Source organism: Protopterus annectens, chromosome 10.part0 (assembly GCF_019279795.1).
Source record: "Protopterus annectens isolate FY-2018-M chromosome 10.part0, PAN1.0, whole genome shotgun sequence".
NCBI lineage: Eukaryota > Metazoa > Chordata > Ceratodontiformes > Protopteridae > Protopterus > Protopterus annectens.
Window position 1 is genome coordinate 19,964,034 of NC_056744.1, and position 25,588 is coordinate 19,989,621.

At 42.4% G+C, this 25,588-nt stretch overlaps 1 protein-coding gene across 7 annotated transcripts in view; it reads right to left on the reverse strand.

The window, feature by feature from the left end:
- Positions 1–25,588, reverse strand: part of LLGL2 (LLGL scribble cell polarity complex component 2) — a 2,451,001-nt gene that overhangs the window by 1,916,871 nt on the left and 508,542 nt on the right. For all 7 annotated transcript variants that reach the window (XM_044084955.1, XM_044084956.1, XM_044084957.1 and 4 more), the window contains exon 6: positions 7,729–7,887. In XM_044084955.1, the coding sequence (XP_043940890.1) occupies positions 7,729–7,887 (159 nt within the window). The remainder of the gene's footprint in view (positions 1–7,728; positions 7,888–25,588) is intronic.

Consider the following 25,588-nt stretch of genomic DNA (forward strand, 5'->3'; position numbering starts at 1 on the left):
TCCTGCTTAAATAGTCTGCCACAGTATTTTGCTTTCCTGGCAGGAATTGAGCTTGAAGATGTATTTGGTAGGTCAAAGCTGTGTACCACAGTGCCATGGCTAATTTGCAAAGGGGGTATGAGTGTGTGCCCCCTTGCTTGTTTATATACCACATGACCGTGGTGTTGTCCGTCTTTAATCAGTAGTTGTCATGGATGAAGTAAGTCCTTGAAGACTGTTAGGGCATTTTGAACAGCTCTTTCTGGTTGATATATACATGCATCTGTTTTGGGGTCCATATGTCCTGAATGCATCTTCCTGCCATGTGGGCCCCCCAGGCATAATCTGATGCATCTGTTGTGAAGGTTTGGCTGGCAGGGGGTAGAGTGAAGGCCCATCCCATGTTTTGGTGATATGCCTTTGCCCACCATAGAAATTCCTGTTGTAGGCAGGGTATGAGAGGAATCATTGTTTCCAGATTGAGCATGTTGATTCCATAAACTTTTTAGGTACCACTGATGTTTCCTCACATGCAGTCTTGCATATGGAATCAGTAGGATGCAGAATACCATGAAGCCCAAAGTCTGCAGAATTTGTCTTGCAGATAACTGGGTCTTTGTAGCTAACATTTTAAGTAGTCAGTTGCCTTTGTTTGTCTGGAGTGAGGTAAGCCATCTGGGCAGCTGTATTCAAGCTTGTACCCAGGAATGTTATCTTTTGAGAGGGTACCAGTTGTGATTTCTTTTCGTTTATTGTGTACCCTAGGCATGTTATAAGCCTTTTTCACAAACGCCAGGTGTTGAAGAATGTCCTTGCACTCTGCTTGAATGAGAGAGTCGTCCAAGTAAGGGTATATTTGTATACTTTTTTGTCTGCAAAATGCAATTACTGGTGCCAGGCACTTTGTGAAGACCCCGGGCGCAGTAGATAAGCCAAAGGGCAGTGCAGAGAATTGGTAATGCATTAAGCCAGCCTTGAATCTAAGGTATCTTCTGCACGATTGTCTTATTGGGACATGCAGGTATGCCTCTCTTGGGTCTAATGTCACCAGCCAAGCACTCTTGCCCAGCATGAGCAGAAGCTGCTGCAAAGTCAGCATTTTGAATTTTGGAATGTCCAGGTATGTGTTCAAAACTGATAAATCCAGTATTGGCTGCCAGGCCTTGTCCTTTCTGGGTACCAAGAACAGTCTTGAGTAAAAACCTTGTCCTTTTTACTGTTCTGGTACTGGGTGAATGGCCCCCATATCCATGAGGGACGTAACCTGTTTCTGTGCCTCTGCCCATTGATTATTGGGCAGATCTGGCCAACCGGTTGCCACTGGCAGAGTGTGGAAATGGAATCTGTATCCCTGTGATACTATGTTTAGTACCCACTTGTCTTGGGTTATTAACTGCCAATTTTGAGCAAAAAGTGCTAATTTTCCCCCTAGGGGTGCTGCCAAAAGATAAGTGCTTGGTGTAGACAGAGGGAAGTCATTGGGACTGTTTTCTGTAGGTTTGCGCTTTATCTCCTGATTTGGAGGTAGATGTGCCCCATTGCTTTGACCTGTATGAATCTTGCGGCTGGTATCTGGAACCCTTTGGGCATCTGGATTGGCCCCTTTGAGATCTGTCTGACACAGGAAAGGACCAATTTTTTGTAGGCCAGTGTCTACTGAATCTTGGTGGCTGCACTTGTAAGAAGTCTTTAACAGTTTGCATAGACTTCGCTTTGTCTTCCATTTTCTTTAAAACCTCTTCTGCCTTAATACCAAACAGAGTATCATGCTGTAAAGGTGTATCTAGCAATTTAGCTTCAACATGATCAGGCAAATTTTGTTCCTTTAGCCAGCCATGCCTCCTAATCACAGATCCAGTAACTGCGGCCCTGCAGGAGGCCTCCAAGGAGTCAAAACCACATTGCAAAGTATGCTTTCCAACCTGTTCAGCTGCATGCAATAATTCCTGCAATTCTTTATTTTCTGCACATTCAGAAATCAACTTCATTTTCTGTTTCAGCAATCCCATAACATGTAGATACTTAAGCATATGAAATTGACAGTTTAAGGCTCTGATTGCCAAGGTTGCAGATGTATAAACCTTTTTTCCCCATCTGTCCAGTGACCTTGAATCTCTGTCAGAGGGGGTAGGATTTTTTTGCTGTTGAGGCCTTAACACCCTTTGGACTCTGTGAAATAAATAGTTTCAGAATCAGCAGCAGGGTTTCTAAATAAGAATTTATGAGTCAGGGACCCTGTAATATCTGTCAGGCTTACTGGGAGCCGGAGGTAAGGTGTCAAGTTGGACTCTGAAAACACATAATCCACAATGTCTAAAACGGGGAATGGCCAAAGGCCTGTGCTGAGGGAGAAGGAAATCCCCGAGCCTCTTTTTTGATTCTGAGAAGTCTTGACTCTCCAGGTGAAAATGCTCCCTCAAAGTATGCAAGGTTTCCCCAAATGAATAATCCTCAGGAGGAGAAACAGATGGTATAGACTCCTCTGCATCAGAATCCTCATAGGGAGGTATAGATAATTCCTGATCAGAAGAGGAATCAGAAGAAATAGAAATCTGATTTGAAGATTCATAATCAGTGTCTTGCCTAGGCCTCTTATCTGGAAGGGGGATGAGTACCCCTGATCAAGGTAATAAGGTCTTCAGCCATTTTGATCGTCTGTTTTTTAGGCATAGAGGCCTGTGCACGTGGCTCATGCGTCTGTTTTTTAGTTTTAGAAGTTGCTTTTGTCTTTGGTTTTGCAGCTGTCATCGGTTTGATATACAAATTTTGAGGTCTGAATACACCCTCAGAAGCCGGTGCCTGCTCAGCGGCTCCGGACCCATCTGAGGGAGATACATCCGTCGGTCCAATACCTTGAGCATCTTGTGGCATACCTGGCTCATACCTGGGTGTCGGTAGAGGCCTGCGACTCGAAGGTAGTGGGTATCAGGGGCTGTGAAAGCGCCTCACTGAGTACCGGCGACTGGCTTAGGAGAAGGTTCGTCATCGGTTTTGGATCTAGACTGCCTTTCTCTGTCCTTTTCTTTGCGTTTTTTATGTACTCCGGTAGTCGGATTGCTATCCGATGACATTTCTGGGTAGTTAAATCTGTTTCCAAAATACTTTGAGGGAAAAATATACTGACGCTTAATAGTGCGTTGGTTAAATCTAGCACAAAACGGACAGCCAGGCATGTTGTAATCAGGGCCTAGGCAAGGAATACAGTATAAATGGAAATACTTATGAGGTATTTGCTTCCCACAAGTAATACAATTATTAACTTTTTCTGACATCGGTATGGAGCAAGAAAAAAAGTTTCTCCAATGGGATACTTAACTTTAGTGAAGACATCGGTTCTAAAACTCAAACTCGAATATTTCAGTAGTCGGCCGACCAGCACTTGCGAAATGCTTCTGCTTCAGGCACAGCGCGGCAAGAAAGACTTAAGAAAATGGCGTCGGCTGCATGTTTTATACCCCTGATGACCTGACATCATGGAAGAGGAGACGGCAACCAACTCAGGACCCAGTACTTTGGAATTCAGGCCGACTGAGGGCAACCTGCCAGCAGAGTACCCAAATGTAATGACTACAACAGTGTAACACGAAGAACATCACTGACATTTGTGCTGTAACAGAGACCTGGTTTAAAGCAGCAGAAAGCACCCCTGTGCTACCAGGCTTTAACTCATTCCACACCTTTCAGCCAAAAACATGGACTGAAACTCCAAAGGGGCTGGTGTCTCCATATTCATAAAGGATATGCACACCTCCAGACTAGCAGCCCAGCATAATGCATCTGAGATACTCCAAGTACAACTAACATTGGGTAAGATGGCGATTCAGGTCGTAGCCTGCTATAGGTCCCCAACCATGTCCCAAGACACTCACTCCATATTCCTTTGCATCCTGGAAACTATTAAAATCCAACCCAACACTCTCATACTAGGTGACTTCAACTACCCCTCCATCACCTGGAAAAAACTACTTGTGCACCAATGCACTGGTCCAGCACTTCCTAGAATTCATCAATTCCAATGCCCTGGACCAGCTCATTCTTACTCCCACTAGAGGAAGCAACATCCTTGACCCGGTTATTACTAACATGGGCAACCACTGCACTACACCCATAGTCAAATTCCTCCCTGGTTAGATCCAACCACAATCTAATCACCATGGAAATCCACATCTCACCCACAACCCCCCCCCCCCCCCAAGGTATCCACCATGAAAAACTTCTCCAAAGCTGACTTTGGACTCCTAAAAACAGAGATGGCTAACTTCACGGCACCCATGCCAATGGAAAATAGATTCATGACTGCTGAATCATACACCAATGCACTCTACGAACACATACATAAATGCATGGAACTAGCCATACCCAACAGAACCAAGATGCTCTCCTCCAAAAAAGGGAAGCCAGACTGGTGGTCCCCTGCCATTAATAAACACTACAACAGAAGGAAAAAAGTGTTGCAGAAAGGTGAAGTCCCAAGACTGGAAAAATTCCCTTATTAGCCTCAACAAAATGTGGAGATCCCTCATCAAAACCCCCAAAGCCAGCTATGAAGGCATAACTGCGGAAGAAACTAAAACAGCCACAAAGCCTTCTATAGTTGTATCAAGAGTCTCCATGGGAAAACCCAGATTTGCTCCGAGTTACTGCACAATGGTACCTCCTATACTGAGCCAACAGATATTGCCAACATACTGGCCGACAGATTCAGTGTCAACTTTACTCTCTCTCCCCTCTAAAGAACCAATCTCAATACCGGAAGAATGCCAGGCAGCCAACATTACTGCAGTACAGGTTAAAGCTGCATTTTCCAAGGCCAAGAATACAGTTCCCATGGGACCCGAAAATATCCCTGGCTGTGATCTACATGAATTACAAAGTGAACTGGCACATCTGTGTTCTCTGTTCACTCATAGCCTCACCTCAGGCTTTATCCCTACCAAATGGCGTACTTCTACAGTCATCCCTCTTAAGGAGAAGCGACTACAGACCCTCGAAATTATCGCCCCAATAGCCTGACAAGTCTGATATGTAAGGCTATGGAGCGCATCAACATGGACCTAGTTAGGCTTATAAAAGCCCCAGGGCCATTAGCCTAGTACACACCTATGAACCTATGTTTGGAAAGAGTAGACGACCAAGGGGCAAAAGCAGAAAGAGACAATCCTTCAGAGGGCTTAAGAGCATTGAAAGGCCCCCAATTAAAATCCTGACATTCTGTGTGTGGTTTCTTAGCCACAGGTGCTACATGCCAAGTCTTTTGCTTCTTTTTCAAAGGAACATCAGCTTTAACAAATCTAGGAGGTTCAAACCTCCTAGATTCAACTGAGGTACTAAGCATCTCTTTCCTAACAAGTATTTGGTGAATCCCTTATACAAGTCAAAAAACAGAGGCCAGCACGATAATATGGTTTTCGAAACCTGTTTATTCCAACATAACAGGTTTCAAAAACCACATTATAGTGCTGGCCTCTGTTTTTTTTTTTTTACTTTTATGCTAGTTTCGTGGGCCTGTGTACATGCCATACTTCCGAAGGCATTTTCTCATTTGAATCCTTTATATAATCAGCTGTGGCTCCCCTTTCACATCTGGACCAGCCTTAGCAGATGTTCAGGTAGAAAGCTCCATGTTGGCTACCCACTGGTTTGCAGCAGTTGATCACTAGATGGTGTACGGGTTCGTCATCTAACCCAATGGAGACATCTGGTGGAGGCTGGACAGCAGCAGTGTCGGTATGTGCTTTTGGGCTTTCTTCAGTGGTGGCTGAATGTCTGGGTGGGTAGATTCTTCCACATTACCCTGAGCCAAAAGCTTCAACCACTGGTTTTCTAAATAAAAGGAAAGAGACAACTGTACTGTCCGAGGGACAAACACCTGACAAATCTCATGCTGAGTATGGTTGCGTGCGTTACCAAAACAAAACACTTCTTATGTCTATCATTATGGGGAATCTACCTCCCACACTCATTTTCCCCTCCTGGATGACAAGTAAACTAAAATAAAAAGAAGGTAAACACTCCAATGAGGCATATTTTTAAAAGGCTCAGTGGTTGAACTAACCTGATGAAGGGCTTGCAGACCAAATTCAAAGGTAGTGGTTTGGACTGGAGGCAAACTAGTTCAGAGGATAAGGCCCTCATACATCACATAAGTACCTTACTCCTTGCATGAACATACGTCTGATGTACATAGCCTGGAAGATGTAAAGGCTTTGGTATGCTGGCCAGACATTTAGCTATCCTCAGCAAGAAAACCCAAGAGTGAAGAATACAGCAACAGTGGTAAGGAAAGACATCAAAGTTTTCAGTTAACACTGAATTCAGCTTTTGGTGAATCACCTTTCAAAATGGAGTCAATCACCCTAATAAATAGCCCCCACACACACTCAAGTGAATACCAACATTTTTAATGACTCCGCAAGTTCAATTACTGAACCTTGTAATCAAGGCTGTAAAATCTTGTTACCTCTCCTCACTTTGACATGTGTCAACTAAAAGCTTGTCTGATTTAACAAATATAGTCTGTCTTTCAGCCTGTAGTAATGACCAGAAAAAAAAATTCAACAAAGCTGCAAAACTGTTTGCAGAGTAACCGAAGGTGCTGGTACTGGAGGCAACAGACCATACCATATTTTGTTTTCAACATTACTGAGTTGAAATAGAGAACAAAAAACTTTATGATGAGCAAAACACATCTGATGTTGGAAGTCCTATTTATTAATTTAATTCATTTTTATTTGCTTATTTGTCAATCAAAGAGCGCAGATCTACATGTACCTTTACTGGACATGACCCAAAATGCACTATCTGGTTAAATAAACATGAGAAGCTTTAAAACTGCTACAAAATTACAAAAAAAAAATATTCCCGGGCCTGATGTTAGTGACTAGTTTCTTCATTCTGTAAGAAACACTGCAAAAAACACTCAGTAAAACACGACCCCTACTGATTACCACATCAACTGCAACCCCCTAAGCACGCAACCTGTGGTGAGAGACCTGCGCACTCAGGTTGATAACCTCACATTCGACTATCATGTAGCTGCAGTGGTCAAAAAAGCCTTTTACTTTGTTCATCTCGTAAGTAAAGGGATTGCATCCAGAAAAAAGGATATTACCTCTCTATACTCTTCCCTCATTAGATCAATAATTGAGTGTAATATCCCTTTTGGGATGTACCGATCCAAACAACTGCAGCAAGCTGAAAGGCCACTGAAATACCTCACAAAGAGAATCCATGCCCTCAGACACCTGCCCTATACAGACAGGCTCAAATCACTATCACTCTACTCGGTATTACACAGATTGCTCAGGGGTGATTTGTGTCTCGCCTACAAAGCAATCTCAGACCCTGCCCTACTAGAAGGCTTGAATCTAATGTGTGACATCAACAAAACCTGCTGGAGAGACAGCTGTGTCTCCCAGAGGCTGCCCTCTCAATGGAAAAGACTTCCCATACATGTCATACAGAGCACCTCGCTGTCTCTCCAAGCATAACCTTGATGAGTGGATGGGAAACCACAAATCTGTCCCAGGGGTTCCACTAGTGTCCCTCATTGACAGGGGCGACAGGTGCTGAGGTTTCTTTTTGGGGATAAACTCTTGGCTAGGCTTGAAAGGGCCCCAGGGCCATTTAGCCTAGTAAACCTCCTACGATTCTATGAAAACTACAATTATCCTTTAAGCAGAAATGCAACTTCACTAGATCAAAGCTCCACACCCAAACAAAACTGGTTTGCATCTGTTATGTCCTTACCGTTGCAGTACTTCCTCTGGAGAAACTGTCTTATCCTCCACCACCTGGCATGTAGGGAGCTCCAGTACAAAGATGGTACCACTCTCTGTCCCCAGATACAGAACTTCTCCTGATGAGTGAGGTAATGCTGCAGTCACTGATGTAACACTAGGAGGAGCACTGCAGAAATGGAAAAAAGCATCATTTATCTATGCTCAAACCCCTTTTATAAAACAAAACAAACAAAAAAAAAAGCTGTATATTACAGAATGTTTGGCATGCAACACAGCATGATTGTAGGTACCTTTTTAACTTAGTCCTCTGGTTCAACACAATTGTGAAAAAAAAAAAAAAAAAAAAGAATCACCCAGTTGACAATATGCACCTACATGCTTCTGCCACATGAAATGCCACATTAAGTACAGAGTTAGGTAGAATGGTAGGCCATATGAATGAAATGCATTAAAGCTACAATCCCTAAAAAAACACTAATTTAACAAGTAAATCTTCTACAATTTAGCAAACGAACAGCACATGCTCAATATGCCATCAGGCTACAAATCCTAATCCAATTGTCTGGAAAAGGATTTCATGCCACAATCTACAACAGTATGCACACAATACACAGGAAAATTGCAGTGTTTAAAAAGTGCAATTCTCTCCATGTACACTGAAGGTAAGCAAATACCTAGTTTCATTAACCAATATCACAGGGCGCTTCTAAAATTTCACTTTAGGAAAGTGCTTTAACATTGCAAACCATTGTACACAATTGCTGTGGTACCGGGGGATGCAGGTTACCAACGAGCTGAGGTTGCACCTGTATGAAACAAAATACTGCAGATGTAACCCACAAGATTTTAGTCAGTTCAAATATCCTAATGGCAACTGCTTTTACTGGCTGAAAAAAAAGATGGTATCTACAAGTAAGAATGCAATGTGATCATCCAGTTTGAAGCTCAGTGTTCACTCAAGTTCAACTTGGTAAAAAGGGTTTGGTGCGAACTACGCTGGTTGTAATCAACTGAAAAGGATAAATAAAACATGGTTGTCTAAGATACTTAAAGTGAATAATCATCATCAGATCTTCAAGAATGTCCTTTAGAGGGAAAGGGACACCTACAGACATTTTTCTTGTGCCATTTCTAGCGACTTTACATAAATTCAGCCTGTTCACTTTGATCCAGGGCAGTGTCCCAGCACAGAGAACAAATGGTGTAGACATTCTAAGGTACTCATTCATGACACACTTGAACATAAGCTACACATCAGCAAGAAAATAAACAACAATCTCAAATTTACTTACTGCCAATTACAATGCCACAATATAGCAACAGGGGTGCTCCAAGTCCTAGAAATACTGTACCCACTGCAGATGGGGAAGTTCTTATTATACGTTTGATGTCCATATGCGCATTCTTCAGAACTGCGAGAATTTATGTGCAACTACAGGAATGTACGAATTCAAACTGCAGATGTGTAAACCTTCTTGCCAGCTTCATCCAGGCTTCCACCAAACAGGATTTCTAATGATGCTGCCTTTAGCTCCCTTGGGACATGAGCAGGATTGAAACAGGTCATGGAAGCCAGAATCTACAAAGTAATCCCAGACTCACCTGACACCCTGAGTCTTTCTGCCCACTTGGCAGTCTAGGGGGCTCACAGCGTAAAGGTCTCACTAAAGGCCTCAGCCACATGGCCTATTGTCAGATGGGACTGTGAAAGTCAGACACATGCCTGGGTAGACTATCAGATGGTGGACAGCTATTGTCTGGTACTCTCAAGTACATTTGGACACTTTTCTATAAAGAAGCAGACTGCCACAAAAGCCATAGTACACGAGGGCTCCTGATGCTCCCTCTCCTTTCTAAAAATTCATCTAAACATTCAGTCCTATGCTTAGTTGCTCTGGAGTTGAAATAAGCACACTGGGGACAATTAAGCACATCAAGCTCCAGAGCCAGGCAAAAAAGGCTGTGAAGTCGTAATGAGTGATTTGTTAACCCACACTCCATGCAATAACCTTTGCCTTGCTTAACTACTGCCAATTCACACAACTTTAACAACGCAAGAAAAATAGTTCCTTGAGGGGTACTCATCTTTGGCCATCTATATTCTGGTTTCAGATTAACAGACAACACAGTGAAGATATTACCAAGCTCCAACACCAAAAAGAACTGAGAATAAGGTGCTGCCTAATGAAGCTTACATCCTTATGTTGGAAAGGAGGGCATCTCCCTGGCCTAGAGAAGGGGATTAAAGTCTCTGGCATTCAGGTTGGCACAGGGCTTCAACAGCACAAAATCCCAAGTTATTACTGCAACAATGAAACAGAACAAACATCTTGTATTACTTGATTTGTTTTAAAGCACACTGAATTTCTTCAGAAACAGGAGTGATCGGCACATTATGCACCTGCATATACAAGATTTAGTATGACAGATTAAGGCAAAGCTCATGTCCACTTGTCAAGAAGCCTATCCATTAACAAAAAGATGACATACAACAAGAAGGTGATCTTGTGTTAAACTGAACATAACAGAACAATAGATATTTGAATTATCAGTACTGCAGTAGCCTTTGCTATATGGGTTATATCGTGTCAAGGGTGTAACAGCAGACCAACTTCCAAAGCTTAAGGGAACCTCCCACACATGCAAACTGTCAAGCAATTTGAGCTGAGCTGACTCAAAGATAAGTCTGGGAATAAAGCCATACAGAGCTTTCCGGTCAGCAGAGACAAAGGGAAGCTGAGCACTAAAAGGGCAAAATTGGGAAAGTACAGTGGTGTACACTTACCATAAATGTAGAAATTCAAGTGTATTCACTGTTGCAGTCATCACATTTAGGGTTATCCTGCCAGGGGTAGCCCTCAGTCGGCCCGAATACCAGAGGCTTAGTATTCCTGCGTCGGTTGCTGTCTCTCCAGGACTGACATCAGGTCATCAGTGGTATATAAAAGTACAGTTGTGCACACTTACCATAAATGTAGATGTTAGAGTGTATTCACTGTTGCAGTCATTACATTTGGGTCATCTGCCTGCAGGTAGCCCTCAGCCGACCTGAATACCAGAGTCTTCGGTTCCTGCGTCAGATGCTCTCTCTTCTTCCATGACGTCAGGGGTATAAAACATACAGTCAATGCCATTATATCAGTTTTTCTTGCCCCAGATGTCAGGTGCCCACACAATGGGAAGCAATTATATGTTATGGTACACCTCCATCAAAAAGCAAATACACCAGAAACTTAAATATACCAAACAAGAAGGAAAGGTAGAGCCAAAAGAAGTCAGGGGGCTGGAAAGAGGGTAACCAGGACTGCAACAGTGAATACACTCTAACATCTACATTTATGGTAAGTGTACACAACTGTACTATGTTCTTCGTGTTTCACTGTTGCAGTCATCACATTTGGGTTGATTCCCAAAGGTAAGGAAGGGAGGAGTAAGTTAGAGAGCATTAGGGCCAGCTATTAAGCCCTGCAAGACTGCAATGGCAAAACCAGCTCTGGATTTAGAAAAAAATAGGCATGTGGTAATGCTTGGTGAAGGTATGTACAGAGCTCCAGGTAGCAGCTTCTAGGATGTCCCTGGTAGGGACTCTGAGAAAGGCTGCAGAGGCAGATGCAGCCCTGGTGGAATGTGATCTTATCCCCTGTGGGGTAGGTTTTCCATGGTGCTTGTAGCAGAAATGAATGCAATGGGCTATCCATTTGGAAATGGTCTGCTTTGAAATGGCCTTCCCCTCAGCCCCTGCAGCAAAGCCAACTAGCAGTGTTCAGATTTTCTGAGAGGCTTAGTCCTGTCCAAATAAAATCTAAGTTGTCTGTGCACGTCCAGAGAGTGCAGTATTCGTTCTCCTTTGTTTTGTGGATTAGGGAAAAAAGTAGGCAAATAAATGGACTGATTTAGGGCCACACTAGACACCACCTTGGGCATAAAGGAAGGATTGGTCCTGAGGGAAACCCTGTCTGCATGGAAGATACTGAAGGGTTCCACTGCCATGAGGGCCTGTAATTCAGACACACTTCTTGCTGAAGTGATTGCTAGAAGGAAGGCTGTTTTCCAAGAAAGGAATTTCAACTCTGCTGTTGCAGCTGGCTCAAAGGGAGGGAGTGTAAGTTTTTCCAATACAAAGTTAAGGTCCCAGGCTGGAGTAGGTGCTCTCCTGGGGGTATTACATTTTTGGCCCCTCGAAGGAATTGTTTTAGTAGGGGGTGAGAGAAGAGGGGTGGCTCAGTATTATAATGTGCTGAAATGGCAAAGGCACGAATTTTAATTGACGAGAAGGCTAGGCCCTTGTGGAGCATTTCTGTTAAGTACTGAAGAATATGAGGTAAGCTGGGCACTGTTGTGCCCATCCCCCCAAGTCTGGCTCCAAGAACAGGATCTTTTCCACTTTTCAGCATAGAATTTTCTAGTACTAGGCCTCCTTGCCTCCAGAATGACATCTAGCACCTGCTTACTGAGGGATGCTACTGGAGAGCTCAATGAATTAGCCAAGGCTGCAAGGTTCAGAGTTTGAAGCTGATGGTGCAGAACCTGGCCCGCCTGCTGGGACACCAGAGAAGGGGTCTGAAGCAGGTGCCATGGTTCCAGCAGTGTCATACTGCGCAAGAGGGGGTACCAGTGCTGGCGTGGCCAGTCTGGTGCAATCAGTATTGTCCTTGGCTTGTCCTGTTTGATTTTTAGCAGAACCTTCGAGAGGAGAGGCAGAGGGGGAAAGGCATAAACTGAGAGGCTTTCCCAGGTAAAGGACAGGGCATTCACTTTCCAAGCTTGACTGTGGGGAGTCCTTGTGCAGAATCTGTTCAATTGGTAGTTCTAAGGGGAGGCAAACAGGTCTACCTCTGAAGTCTCCCCATTTGTTCCTCAAGAGGTTGAATATGCTTGGTTCCAGTTTCCATTTGTGTGGGTCCATGAGATTTCTGCTTAAGTCGCCTGCCAGTGAATTTAGCTTGCCTGGCAGGAATTGAGTTTGTAGGTGCACTTGGTAGCTCAAGTCTGTGTTCCATAGAGCCACGGCTAGTCTACAGAAAGGGACGAGAGGGTTCCCCCCCTGCTTGTTTATATACCACATAAGTGTAGTGTTGTCTGTCTTTACCAATAGTTGTCCTGGAAGAATGCGGTCTTTGAAGGCTGTCAGGCAATTCTGTACAGCTGACATTTCTTTTTGGTTGATATGCAGGCGCATCTGTCTCTGGTTCCATTTGCCCTGGATGCACTGCCCTGCTAAGTGAGCCCCCCCATGCACAGTCTGATGCGTCTGTTAGGGTTTGGGCAGCAGGGGGTAGGAGTGAAAGGGAGCCCCTTGTTGTGGTAGCAGCCCTCTGCCCACCAAAGGAACTTTGTCTTTATACAAGGAATGATGGGAATCATTAATTCCAGGCCCTGAGAAGGTTGACACCATAGACTTTTTAGATACCACTGTAGTTTCCTCATATGCAGTCTTGCATATAGAATTAGTAGAATGCAAGAGGCCATGAACCCCAGGGCTTGCAGAATTTTCCCTGCAGATAGCTGGGGCTTTGTGGCCAATAGTTTGAATTAGGCTGTCAAATAAACTTGTTTCTCCGGAGCGAGGAAAGCCATCTGGGAAGTTGTGTTCAAGCTTGCTCCCAGGAATACAATCTGTTGGTGGGGTACTAGGTGAGATTTCTTTTCATTTATGGTGCAACTCCAGTGAGGTTAGAAGTTTCTTTACGAATGCCAGATGTTGTAATAGCAAGCCCTGGCTTTCTGCCTGAATCAGACAATCCTCCAAGTATGGGTATATTTGAATATTTCTCTGCCTGCAAAATGCAATGGCTGGAGCTAGACACTTTGTGAATACCCTGGGCGCAGTAGATAAGCCAAAGGGAAGTGCAGAGAACTGATAGTGCATGGAGCCTGCCCTGAAGCGTAGGTATTTCCTGCAAGATTCCCTTATTGGAATGTGCATGTAAGCTTCCTATAAGTCTAAGGCTGCCAACCTGGCATCTTTGCTGAGCATAGGAAGAAGCTGTTGAAGTGTTAGCATTTTGAATTTTGGGATTACCAGAAAGGTGTTTAGACTAGAGAGGTCCAGGATAGGACGCCAGGAGCTGTCTTTTCTGGGAACCAGGAAAAGTCTTGAATAAAAACCTTGTCCCCCTTTGTTCTGCTGGGGCAGGTTGAATAGCCCTGATACTTAGAAGAGAGAGAACCTGCTGTTGGGCCTCCGCCCACTGATTTGGGGGTAGGTCTGGCCAACCGTTTGGGGTTGGTAGGGTGTGGAAGTGGAATCTGTATCCTTGAGAAACTATATTCAAAACCCATTTGTCCTGGGTAATGTGTTCCCAGTTTTTTCCATGCAGGGCGAGCTTTCCTTCTAAGGGAGCATGCAGATGAGCAGGGCTTGGAAGGGTTAAGATTAAGTCATTGTGCCATTTTTCCGTAGGGGGGTGACTTTACTACTCCCTGCTTTGGGAGTGGGAGTCCCCCACTGCTTAGGCCTGTGCACAGCCTGAGACTGTAACCTAGGTGGTCTGCTGTTCCTGGGTTTGGACTAAGATGGCCTGGAAGGGACTGGAAAGGACCAATTCTTTGAAGGCCAATGCCTACTAAATCTGGGAGGATGTACTTGTAGGAAATCTTTAACAGTTTGCATAGATTTAGCTTTTTCCTCCATCCTTTTGAGGACTTCTGCTTTGTTGCCAAACAGACTGTCTTGGTTTAAGGGAGCATCCAGTAATTTAGCTTTAACATGATCTGGCAAGTTTTACTCCTTAAGCCAAGCATGCCTTCTAAGTACAGACCCAGTGAAAGCAGCCCTGCAAGATGCTTTTAAAGAGTCAAAACAACATTGCAAAGTATGTTTACCAACTTGTTCTGCAGAATGCATTAAATCCTGTAATTCTTTGTGTTCAGCACAGCCAGGAATCAACATAATTTTCTGTTTAAGTAGCCCCATAATATGCTGCTGGCACTTTAACATATGAAACTGAATTTAAACCCTAATGGCCGAAGTAGCAGAAGTGTATACCTTCTTACCCCATCTGTCCAAGGCTCTAGAATCTCTATCAGAAGGGGTAGGATTTTTGGCAGCAGTAGCCTTAATGCCTTTTGGTCCTTGGGAAATGGTCTCTGGAGCTGCAGTAGGATTCCTGAAGAGGAACGTTTAAGAGTCAGATACTCTGTAATACTGGTCAGGTTTTCTGGGAGCTGGCGGTAAAGTGTCTGGGAAAGGCTAGATTCCAAGAAAGCATCACCTACAATGTCCAGAACGGGGGGGGGGGGAGCTAAAGGCATGTGTTGAGGAAGGAGTAAGAATTCCCTAAGCCTCTTTTTGGAGTCAGAGTAATCCTGGCTCTCCCAGCGGAAATGCTCCCAAAGAGTGTGCAAAGTTTCACCAAAAGAAAAATCTTCTGGAGGGGAAGCACAGGGAATGGAATCCTCTGCATCAGAATCCTCATAGGTAGATAAGGGCAAATCCTAGTAATCAGAAGGAACAGAAATATCAGATTCCTGATCAGAAGAATCAGAAGGAAAATCAGTTCTAGGTCTCAGAGGGGAAAGGCTGGTTTCCCCTAATTAAAGTAACAAGATCTTCAGCTATTCTAAGCATTTGTTTTTTAGGCATATGGGCCTGAGCATGCGGTTTGGACGTCTGTTTTCTAGGAGTTTTAGGCCTGGATGAAGAAGATGACGTCAGTTTAAAATGTCTGTAGGCCTGAATACACCCTCAGAAGCCAGTGCCTGCACAGCAGCTCCAGACCCATCCAAGGTAGAGACATCTGCAGGTTCCATAGTTGAAAAACCATCTCGTGGCATACCAGACTCCGAATGGGTCTCAGTAGAGGACTGCGAATCTGAAGTAGCGGGTATCAGGGGCTGCGAAAGTGCCTCACTGAGTGCCAGCGTACTTGCGACTAGCTTAATGGAAGCGTCGTCGGCAGTTTTGGACCTATGTGGTCTCTGTCTTTATCCTTACGTTTTTTCGAAGATAGGTAGTCAGATGGCTTAACGAAGCCATTTCGGAGTACTGAGACAGAGTAGGAAAATAATTTTCTGCAGAGATAGCCCAACGACGAATAGTTCGGGGAATGAAGGCACAAAACCGACAGCGAGGGACGTCGTGGTCTGGGCCTAAACAGGGGATGCAGTACGAATTAAAATCTTTATGAGGTATTTGCTTTCCACAGATGAGACATTTTTTAACTTTTACTGACATTGGTTGGTGCAAGAAAAAGGATCCCCAATGGGGTACTTGCCTTTTTTGAAGACTTTGGTTCTGAAACTCGAAAACTGAAATTTCAGGAGTCGGCTGACCAGCACTTGCAAACTGCTTCTGCTTCGGGCACCACACGGCAAGAAAAACTGATGTAATGGTGTTGGCTGCATGTTTTATACCCCTGATGTCATGGAAGAAGGGACAGCAACCGATGCAGGACCCAAGACTTTGTTAATCAGGCCGACTGAGGCCTACTGCAAGCAGATAACCCAAATGTGATAACTGCAACAGTGAAACACGAAGAACACCCAGTGTATACTTTGAGCTCTGTAGATTTTCCATTAATCCAGACAGCACAAAATACTTCACTCCTTGCTAATAAATTCACTGCATCAACTCAGCACAGATACACCATCCACAAAGAAAGCTAACTGCTTCGACTCTACTTAATCAACTTGCTTTTTTGTGTGACCTCTCTTTACAACTGTGTGAGGCTTACTCGATTTACACAACTTTTGGAAGTGGTTCAATTTTTTGCACTTATGACACTGCTGACCAAATGCTAAGCACTTCTCTCTTTTAGACTCATGTTTTGCACCACAACTGTGACCGTTAACAATAAAGTTAGGCTTAGGTTTTGCTGATTCATGGCTGTACTGCAGTGAGCTGGAACTTGTTCCCTTTTTTGAATTTGCTGGAAAGCTGCATGTCTTTCTTGGAAACCCTGTAGTATCCACGTGCTTGAGCCTGCTTTTGCTTGCCACGTGTTGCATGCTGTCTACATTTGCTCTAGAGCCAACTGAAACTATGCCCTTGACACTCGCAATCATACTTGTGTTTTTCTTTCACCTCATGGAGTTAACAAATCTCTATGGCTTTGCTCAATGTTAAATCACTGTCACAAAGTAAAATCTTTCTCATGGAAGCACTGTTAATACCACACACAAGCCTGCCCTTTATCAGCTCATCTTTTAAGTCACCAAACCAACAAGCCTTAGCTCTGTTTCTCAGGTCAGTTATATAAGCTGCAAATGTTTCCCCTGGTTTCTGATCTCTTGTGTAAAACAAATGTCTCTCAAGTGTAATATTTGTCTGGGGGTTACACATTTCTCTGAACTTGTGCTTCAGACATTTGAGGTCTTCCCTTGATTCAGCTTGCACAACAATATGACAGTTTTCACCTTCTCCCGCATCTACTGCAGGTGCATAGACAAATGAACGCTCTCCTTCTATGGTCTCTGACCCAGCTAGGTTTAGTAAAATTTATGTCCTGGTGCGTGCATCTCTACCTGCATAAGCTGCCTATATAAAAATATCGTACTCTTGCTCAAATACTCTCCAATTTTCTGCAATATTCTGATCAAATACAAGTGGTGGGGGCTTTTGAAATCCGTCTGCCATATTAACACATACTAGTAAAGGGTTTTCAAATAAGCACAAACATACACACATGCACATATGCCAGAAACTTAAGCCAGTATTTGTAACTTTGTCCAATGCCTTTGTGCTTCTGAATTTATACCTTCTGGGCTTTTCAAAATAATGCTAATAGACCAACTCGTAGTACCTTTGAATAACTGGACTTTGCGAAATAAATTTCTTGAGCACTTAATACTCTTGTAATATCGGCTAAAATGCTAAAGTCATTTATCATCATTTTGCCAGTCATTTATCATCATTTTAAGAAACATATGAAACAACTTTACAAGGCAACTGAATAACTCTTGGGCACTGTAATACTCTTGTAATGTCATCTTTTGCAAGAAATCACCTCTTATCAGTGTAAGAAACATATCAAATAACTGCACAATGCAAATAAATTGGACATCACTTACCTTAAACTCAAAGGAAGTAATTGTACTTTGCAAATAACTGCATACAGCACACTGAAATGCCCCAAAAAATATCCCCCTTGTTAGGCAATTCTCTACAGTGCAAGAAACACTCTAATAGCAGTAGTTTGCTAGACACACCCAAGCACAAGAAACTTTCCAAAATGCCTATACTTTAGCATTTCACAAAATAATTGCACTTTGCACACAGTAAACTTTCGAATACGTGCACAGTAATAAGCACACACTGTAAGCACTTTTACATATGTTGAGATACTTCTAATAACTTTAGTTATGCCCTTAATACAACACAAAGTCGCAGCTATGCCAAAACACAGGACTTTGCCAAAACACATGCTTGCTTTATTTCTGCTTAATGTGCCCTTTTTTGCTTTTATTATATTTGTTTTGCTTGTTAAGCCCTTTTCATACCCAGTATACATTTCATGTACAGGTTTTATGCTAAACATGCCCAATTCTGCTCAAAACACACTCGTTTTGCTTTATACATGCTTCTTTTGTCTTTAAACATGCTCATTTAGCTTTACTGTTAATCGCTCCAGCGAATACATTTGTTTTAAACATTTCCTTTTAGTTAAAATTTTCATGCCTTCTGCTTGCTTAACAGTGTGCTTTGTGCCCTTGTAATGCCTCATTTTGTCTTTTCTATCAAGTAAATAATTTGTGTTACTTGTCATTAGCTTTGATTCTTTTCTTTCATACTGAACAGCAAATCACACCAACTGGGCCTCGAGTCAGAGCATGAAGAAGTTTAGAGCTACTTAAGCAATATTTGTTTAGGAAGCCAGGATTTACTGAGCATTCTATGCCACCAGTCCTTGTTTACTGCTTATATAATATGAGGCTTTATTGAATTTGTTATATAGCTCTCAGAGAAGCACTATTTTCACTTGGCTTTGACCAAGAACTCGAGATACTATCTTGCATAAGTTTTATACTTATGGTTTGGAGTAGTTACTATTCATTTTAGAATTTGATGTTTTGTTCTAAGTGGACATAGTTATTTATGTATGAGTGCATTTTTAGCATAAACTGTAAATATGTATATTTTTTGCAAGTCAGTTGAGTGTTTTCCTGTTTTGAATGTTATGACATTGAACATGATGACTTTGGTATTCAGTAGTCTTCAGTTTCTAGTTGCAGCATTGTTAACAACTTGATGGGGGGGTGGGTTCATAGAAAGATGATGTCATAAGCTAGACATTCTATAGGTTGTCTTTACAGACTACCCTCTACATTAGCAGCAGTTGTTCAAAGTGATTTTATTAAAGTCTGAGGAAGCGTTCACACTAGAATGTAAAAGCGCTTACTTTTATCAATAAATCAATTATTTTTTAGCTGCTAATTCATGTGGTGGAATTTTAACTCTTTTCTTTCAGTTTTACCTTCACTGTTGTCTCTGCACCTCATGGCTCCAGATTTTATTTTCTTCCACCCTGGCTCCGAGTACATGTCACTCTCCCATTCTGGATACAATAGACAAGTCTTCGTGGGTTCTGTTAAAGCTGCTTTATTTTATACAAATATAAAATTACTTAAGAATACTGACTAACTTGTATATAAATTAACAACTGCATTTATGCATGCTATCACTGTGGCTGATCTTACAAAATGGCCGCATGGAGTGCACATGTCTGGGATTTTATATGCGCACGTAAAGCATCGACACAATCCTTAAAAATATGGCATACACTACTTGCACTCCGATCTACACCTGATGACTGATTTTCAGAACTCATTTGTCTGAAACAATCCACTGCCAAAGAGAAAAATGGAGATTCAGACTTTCTGGAAGAAAAAAAGAGGCAAGGGTGGGAGGGGGTCACAAGGGTTCTTTCCAGGCTTGTTGGGCTCTCCTTGTTTTTCAGAGGTTTGACACTTTTTAAAACCTTCCTTGCCATTTCTTAAACATGTGTTCACCTGAATTTTGTTGAGCCCATTTATTTATTTATTTTTCCCCAAAATTGGATGGAGAGAGAAATCCCTTGGGCAATTTTGAAAAGGAAGGCTGAAAAATCTTAAGAGATTCTCACTATTAGCTTGCCCCTTCCATTACACTTCTTGATTACTACTGCAGCAGAGGAACACAAACACTAAATCCCCAGCTGAGAAATTAAAACATTTTTATAATCCATGTGGTTTTAAGAATGCCACCATACAAACCTCTTAAAAACAGTACCAGAAGCAATTTCCAAGATAGCTACATAATGATCAACTGCTTAACATCAGTTCTAGTGTGAAAACAGAAACTTAGAACCAAGCCTGTGATATTGCCAGCTTGAGTAAAATAGAGCTACTAGCTAGGAAGTACACTGCCTGGATGCCAACAAGGAAGAAACTAAGGCAGATTTAAAAAAAAAAAATCAAATAGAAAAGGTGAACCGAAAACACTGACTGGAAGAATATTGGAGCTGTTCAGCAAAAATCACTTCAACCTCCAGCTTTGGTGAAAGATGTGGCTTCAAGTAATCTAGAAAAAAAGTCAAATGTGCTCAGAACTGATTAAAATAAATAACACACTGAAGGAGTATATCAAAATCAAATAAAATGCTAGAAAATGGAAGCTTAAAATACATATTCAGATGAACTGATAAAACTGCAAAAATCAGAGGTTGAAATGAAAAAAAGGCTGGCTGAGTATGAGACTGCTCAAGAAGAAATGTTTAAAAAAAATAGAATTAGAAGACAGAGCATATAGAAAAAAAATCTGAGATTTTCTGCTATACCACTGAAACTAGAAAGAAAAGGCTGCATTAATTTTATGAAGGCACAAATAAGCAACTTGACTGACATTCCACAGCAGGAACTGTTAACTGAAAGGGCATACTGTGTGTTAATGCTCCAAATCTGGCCATGAGAAAGCAAACAAGACCTTTATTAGTAAAGATGCAAACCTACCAGCAGAAAAAGCTGATCCTGACAAAACTGTGGCAAAGGTTCAAAGTACTAAAAGTTGGAGACAGCAGAGTGTTTATAGAAAATGATTATTCACTGCTCACCAAGTCGAAATGAAAAATTTATTCCAGTAATCAAGGAATGTCACGAAGCAGGAGGGAGATTCAAGCTGCTGTATCTAGCTGTCTTCAAAATATTTTTTTTTCCTGGAGGATCAGTCATTTTTTGATGCTGAACATGCTGAGGAGAAAATGCAAACGTTTACACAAGCAGTAGGAGACTCTGCTTCTCAATCTTCTAATAATATCGGATATGGAGAGACTTTGCCAATGAAACCTTTTCCACTGTTCCAAAGGAAAATGCTTCAAAGAGAAAAGCACAGGAGTTGACAGAAGAATCAGAAGCAACTTGGAATTGAACCAAAAATCTGGTGTTGGGACAAAAACAGTAAAACCACCAGAAACATGGAAATTGAAGAATAAATGAGACAGCAAATCATCAATCACATTTGTGAAATATGGTTATATGAGAATAAGTGGAAAGAATGGACTTTTGTTGACTTTGTTAAACTTGTGGGGAACTGAAAAGCATTTGCCTCATCATTTCATTAATGTTTGGAAGGACTCTGAAGGGAGTGTAAGGAGGAAAATGTTAACTAAGTAAAAACTTCTGTTCTTAATAGTATTGTTAAAACGTTTCTGAATATAAATTGCATATTTTACAGTAAAGTATTTTTAGTTATATGTAATAAAGTTACTAAAGTAAAGAGAGGTGGTCTTTATCCTTTTTTCTTCTCTTTTCTCTTTCGCTCTTTTTGGAATTAAATATAGGCATTACAATGGAAAGACAAAAGCACATTTACAACACTAGGCTGTAATCTTAGGTTGTTGAGGTGGGGGATAGGGTGTAAAAGTACACAGATCACAATACATGTAGAGCTGACAGGTTTCCTCTTAATCCAGATAGTGACCTATGCACAAGTTAGACTCCTGGTTTAATCTGAGAATTAAGTGGAAACAAGCAAATACGAGAACACCAAATATAATGAAAAGTTTTCCTTTAGCAATCAATGTTTCAACTTATCTTTCAGGCTACAGCAGAGGAACACAGTTTTCTCTTACGTTTCCATGGAGATAAGATAATCAAGCAATAAATGACAAAAAAAAGTTATGCCCTCACCATAACGTTCCATATGTATTGTCGATTTTTTCTTCTCTCCTCACATATGGGTCTGGATCTGATCCATCGGATTCGACTACGCTGTTACCAAGCTTGTGGCAACCAAAAAAGTGTTTGGATACTTCCCCTTAACTCTCACCGAGGTCTGTGTCCTCCGTGGCAGACTCCTCCATGGAGTCTTGTTTTCTAGAATTATCCCCATAAAAGAAGGAAGTGAACTTAAAGTTGAAAATTTTTAAGGAGACCACTTCTGGAGTATTGGAGATAAAGACTATCTGAATTATGCTTCCTGTTCGACCAGTAATACCAAAGGCAGAGGGTTAGAGGGAGGGAATGTGAGGAGAAATGAAAAAAAACAATAAAAATGGAACGTTATGGTGAGTACATAACTTCTATATCTGATATTGTCAGTTTTTCATCTCATCCTCACATATGGTGCAGAGTCCCAAGCTACTTTTATTCCGGACGGACTCATGGCAGCATGTTTCTCAGAACCATCAAACCAAAGGAAGCTCTTCCCCTAGAAACAATACAATTTGTAATGACTGATAAAAGTATGATGACTGGCCAATTTAGCCGCTGCACAAATCTCATCCATGGAAGCATTAGTTTGGAAAACTACAGAAGTGGCCATGGCCCTAGTTTAGTGAGCTTGAATAGGTTTGGAAGGAATTAAACCTTTTTCAGAGTACATGAAACAAATGCGATTATACAGCCATTTTGATAATGTAACTTTGGATACTGGAAGGCCTTTTCTAGGTCCTACCAAAGGCAATAAACAATTGACTTACCTTTCAAAACTCTTTTAGTCCTATGCAAATAGAAATCTACGGACATCCAAAAAATGTAGAACATATCCGCCCTTGTTGCTGAAGTTAGGAAAGAAAACAGGGAAATGTACGGCCCGATTAATATTTACTTATGAAACAACTTAGGCAGAAAAGAGGGATTGGTACACAGAGGGACTCTGTTCTTATGAAAAATCAGATATAGGGACTGGGAAGATAGTGCCTGAACCTCTGATATTCATCTGGTGGATGTAACAGCTACTAGAAAGATAGTTTTCCAAGATAGAAACTTTATATCACAAGTCGCTGCAGGTTCAAATGGGGGATGAATAATCAGACAGTAGCAAATCAAGGTCCCATGGAGGAGAGGAATCCTTGTTTGGAGGTCTTAACAGAGTCCCTTTTAAGAAGGCCTCACAAAGCTTGTAGGAAATGAGAGAGAGGTTATCTTTTCCAATATGAAAATCTAAAATGGCTGCTAATTGTACCTAAATTGTAGAGGCAGCTACTCCATTATTAAAAAGGTGAGCTAAGAATCCCAGAACACAATGAATAGGTGCTGTGAGAGGATCCACATTATGCTGTTGTTGAGCCCAAATTACAAACCTATTCCATTTATCCCTATAAAGGTTTAGAGTGGATGACATATGGGAGGACATCAAAATATGACAAACCAGTGAGGAGAGCACGGGCTTTCTGGCATTCAAAGGAATCAGATGGACGAAGCAGTCAGTTTGAGGTTGTGAAGGCTGGGTGAATCATTCCGGTCAGGTGTGACAGAAGGTCCAGAACGGGTTCCAGAATCCAGGGTTCCTTCTGCAAATGAGGCCAGTGAAAGGGAAACCTGATTTGTTGGGGCTAAAACAGGTCAATGAGGATTACTGTTCTCTTCAACCAGTTTGCTTTCTGAAGGAATTTGGTTGTCAAAGGAATGGGGGGGAAGTGTACAATAGACCAGGATGGTTGAGGGACCACTTGTGACCCATGAGAATGGATCTGCTCAACTTGTCAGCTATCACGTTGGACTTTCCCAAAATGTGCGCCACTATAAGAAAGTGTTGGATGAGATCACCCATTGCCACATCCTGAGCACTTCACGACACAGAGGGCATGATCTGGTTCCTCCTTGCTTATGTACCAGACCATGGACATGTCTGACTGAATTGCCACTGTTCCCGGAGGAAGAGCAGTCTGAAATGCTTGCAACTCTAGAAGCACTACCCTCATCTCCAGGGTGTTTATGTGCAGACTGGCATCATCTGCAGACCAGCTGCCTTGGACTGTGTCCCACAGATAATACACCCCCCCTCACCCTATCTGGGAAGCATCCATAGTTACCGTAGCCTGTGGCTGAGGGACAACAAAGGGTCGACCTTGCGTCAACTGCGCTGACTGAATCTACCATGAGGGGGTCCTTTTGCATGTGTCCGTTATGACAATTGGGTGAGACACTGGCTGGCAAATAATTGCCCATTGGGCAACTAGAAGCTAGTGAAGTAGCCACATGTGAAATCTTGCTAATAGAACTAGCAGTATGGCCGCAGCAATTGATCCTAAAGCCTGCAGAAAGTACAGTTGTGTTCACTTACCATAAATGTAGATGTTTGAGCGTTTTCACTGTTGCAGTCCTAACAAATGGGTTATGCGGCTCCTGGTAGCCCTCAGTTGGCCAGAATACCAAAGTTAAGTAAAAATGACGTTGGTTGCCGTTGGTTGTAAAGGATGTCAGGGTGTCCGATACAAAAGGAAACAGCAGACGTCACTTCCTCAGTTTTTCTTGCCATAACCATCAGGAGCCCCCAGAAAATAAGGCTTAAACCAAAAACCAATTTGACAAATTAAGCCTGTACCTCAGGAAGAGAGAACAGGAGAGGACCACAAAAAGGGGAAGGAGGGAGGGAAATTAGAACTGCAACAGTGAATACACTTGAACATCTACATTTATGGTAAGTGTACACAAATGTATTATTGTTCATCCTGTTTCACTTTTGTGGCCCTAACAAATGGGTTGATTACCAAAGCCCAGAGAAAAAGGGGGGAGGAACCAACAGCATCAAGGGTTGGAGATAATGCCCTGCAACACCGCAGTGGCAAACCCAGCCCTGGGCTCTGGAAAACAGAGGCAAATTATAATGCTTTGTGAAAGTGTGAACAGAAGACCATGTGGCAGCCTCCAAAATGTCTTTAGTAGGGACACCCCTTAGAAAGGCTGCAAAAGTGGAAGCCGCTCTAGTAGATTGGGTCCTAACCCCTTGAGGTGGAGCTTTGCCATGAAAGGAATAACAAAAAGTAATGCAATGTGCAATCCATTTAGAAAGTGTTTGCTTAGAAATTAGCCTTGCTCTGGGCTCCAGGAGCAAAACTGACCAATAACCGTGCTGATTTCCGAAGGTCCTTAGTCCTGTCCAGGTAAAACCTGAGCCATCTGTGCACATCAAGAGAATGTAGGATCCTTTCACCTCTATTGCGAGGATTAGGAAAGAAGGTAGGAAGGTGTATGGACTAATTAAGAGTCAGGCTGGAAACTACCTTAGGCATAAAGGAGGGATTAGTCCTCAGAGAGACCATCAGCATGGAAAAGAAGAAAAGGCTCCACGGCCATCAAAGCCTGCAGCTCCAAAACCCTCCTTGCTGAAGTTATACCCAAGAGGAAGGCGGTCTTCCCAGAGAAAAACTTTAAATCTGTAGAGGCAGCTGGCTTAAAAGGGGGAAGAGTGAGTTTCTCCAAAACAAAATTAAGATTCCAGGCAGGAGTAGGTGTTCTTTGAGGTTTTAAATTGCAAGCACCTCAGAAACATTTTCATCAGGGGATGAGAGAAAATGGGCTGTTCAAGAGAATAATGAGCAGAGATGGCTGAAACATGGATCCTGATAGAGGAAAAAGACCACCCTGAAGCAAATCAACCAGGTAATTCCAGGATCAAAGGAAGGGTAGGTTGAGGAGCAGACTCCCCTCTAGCCTGCATCCAGTGAGAG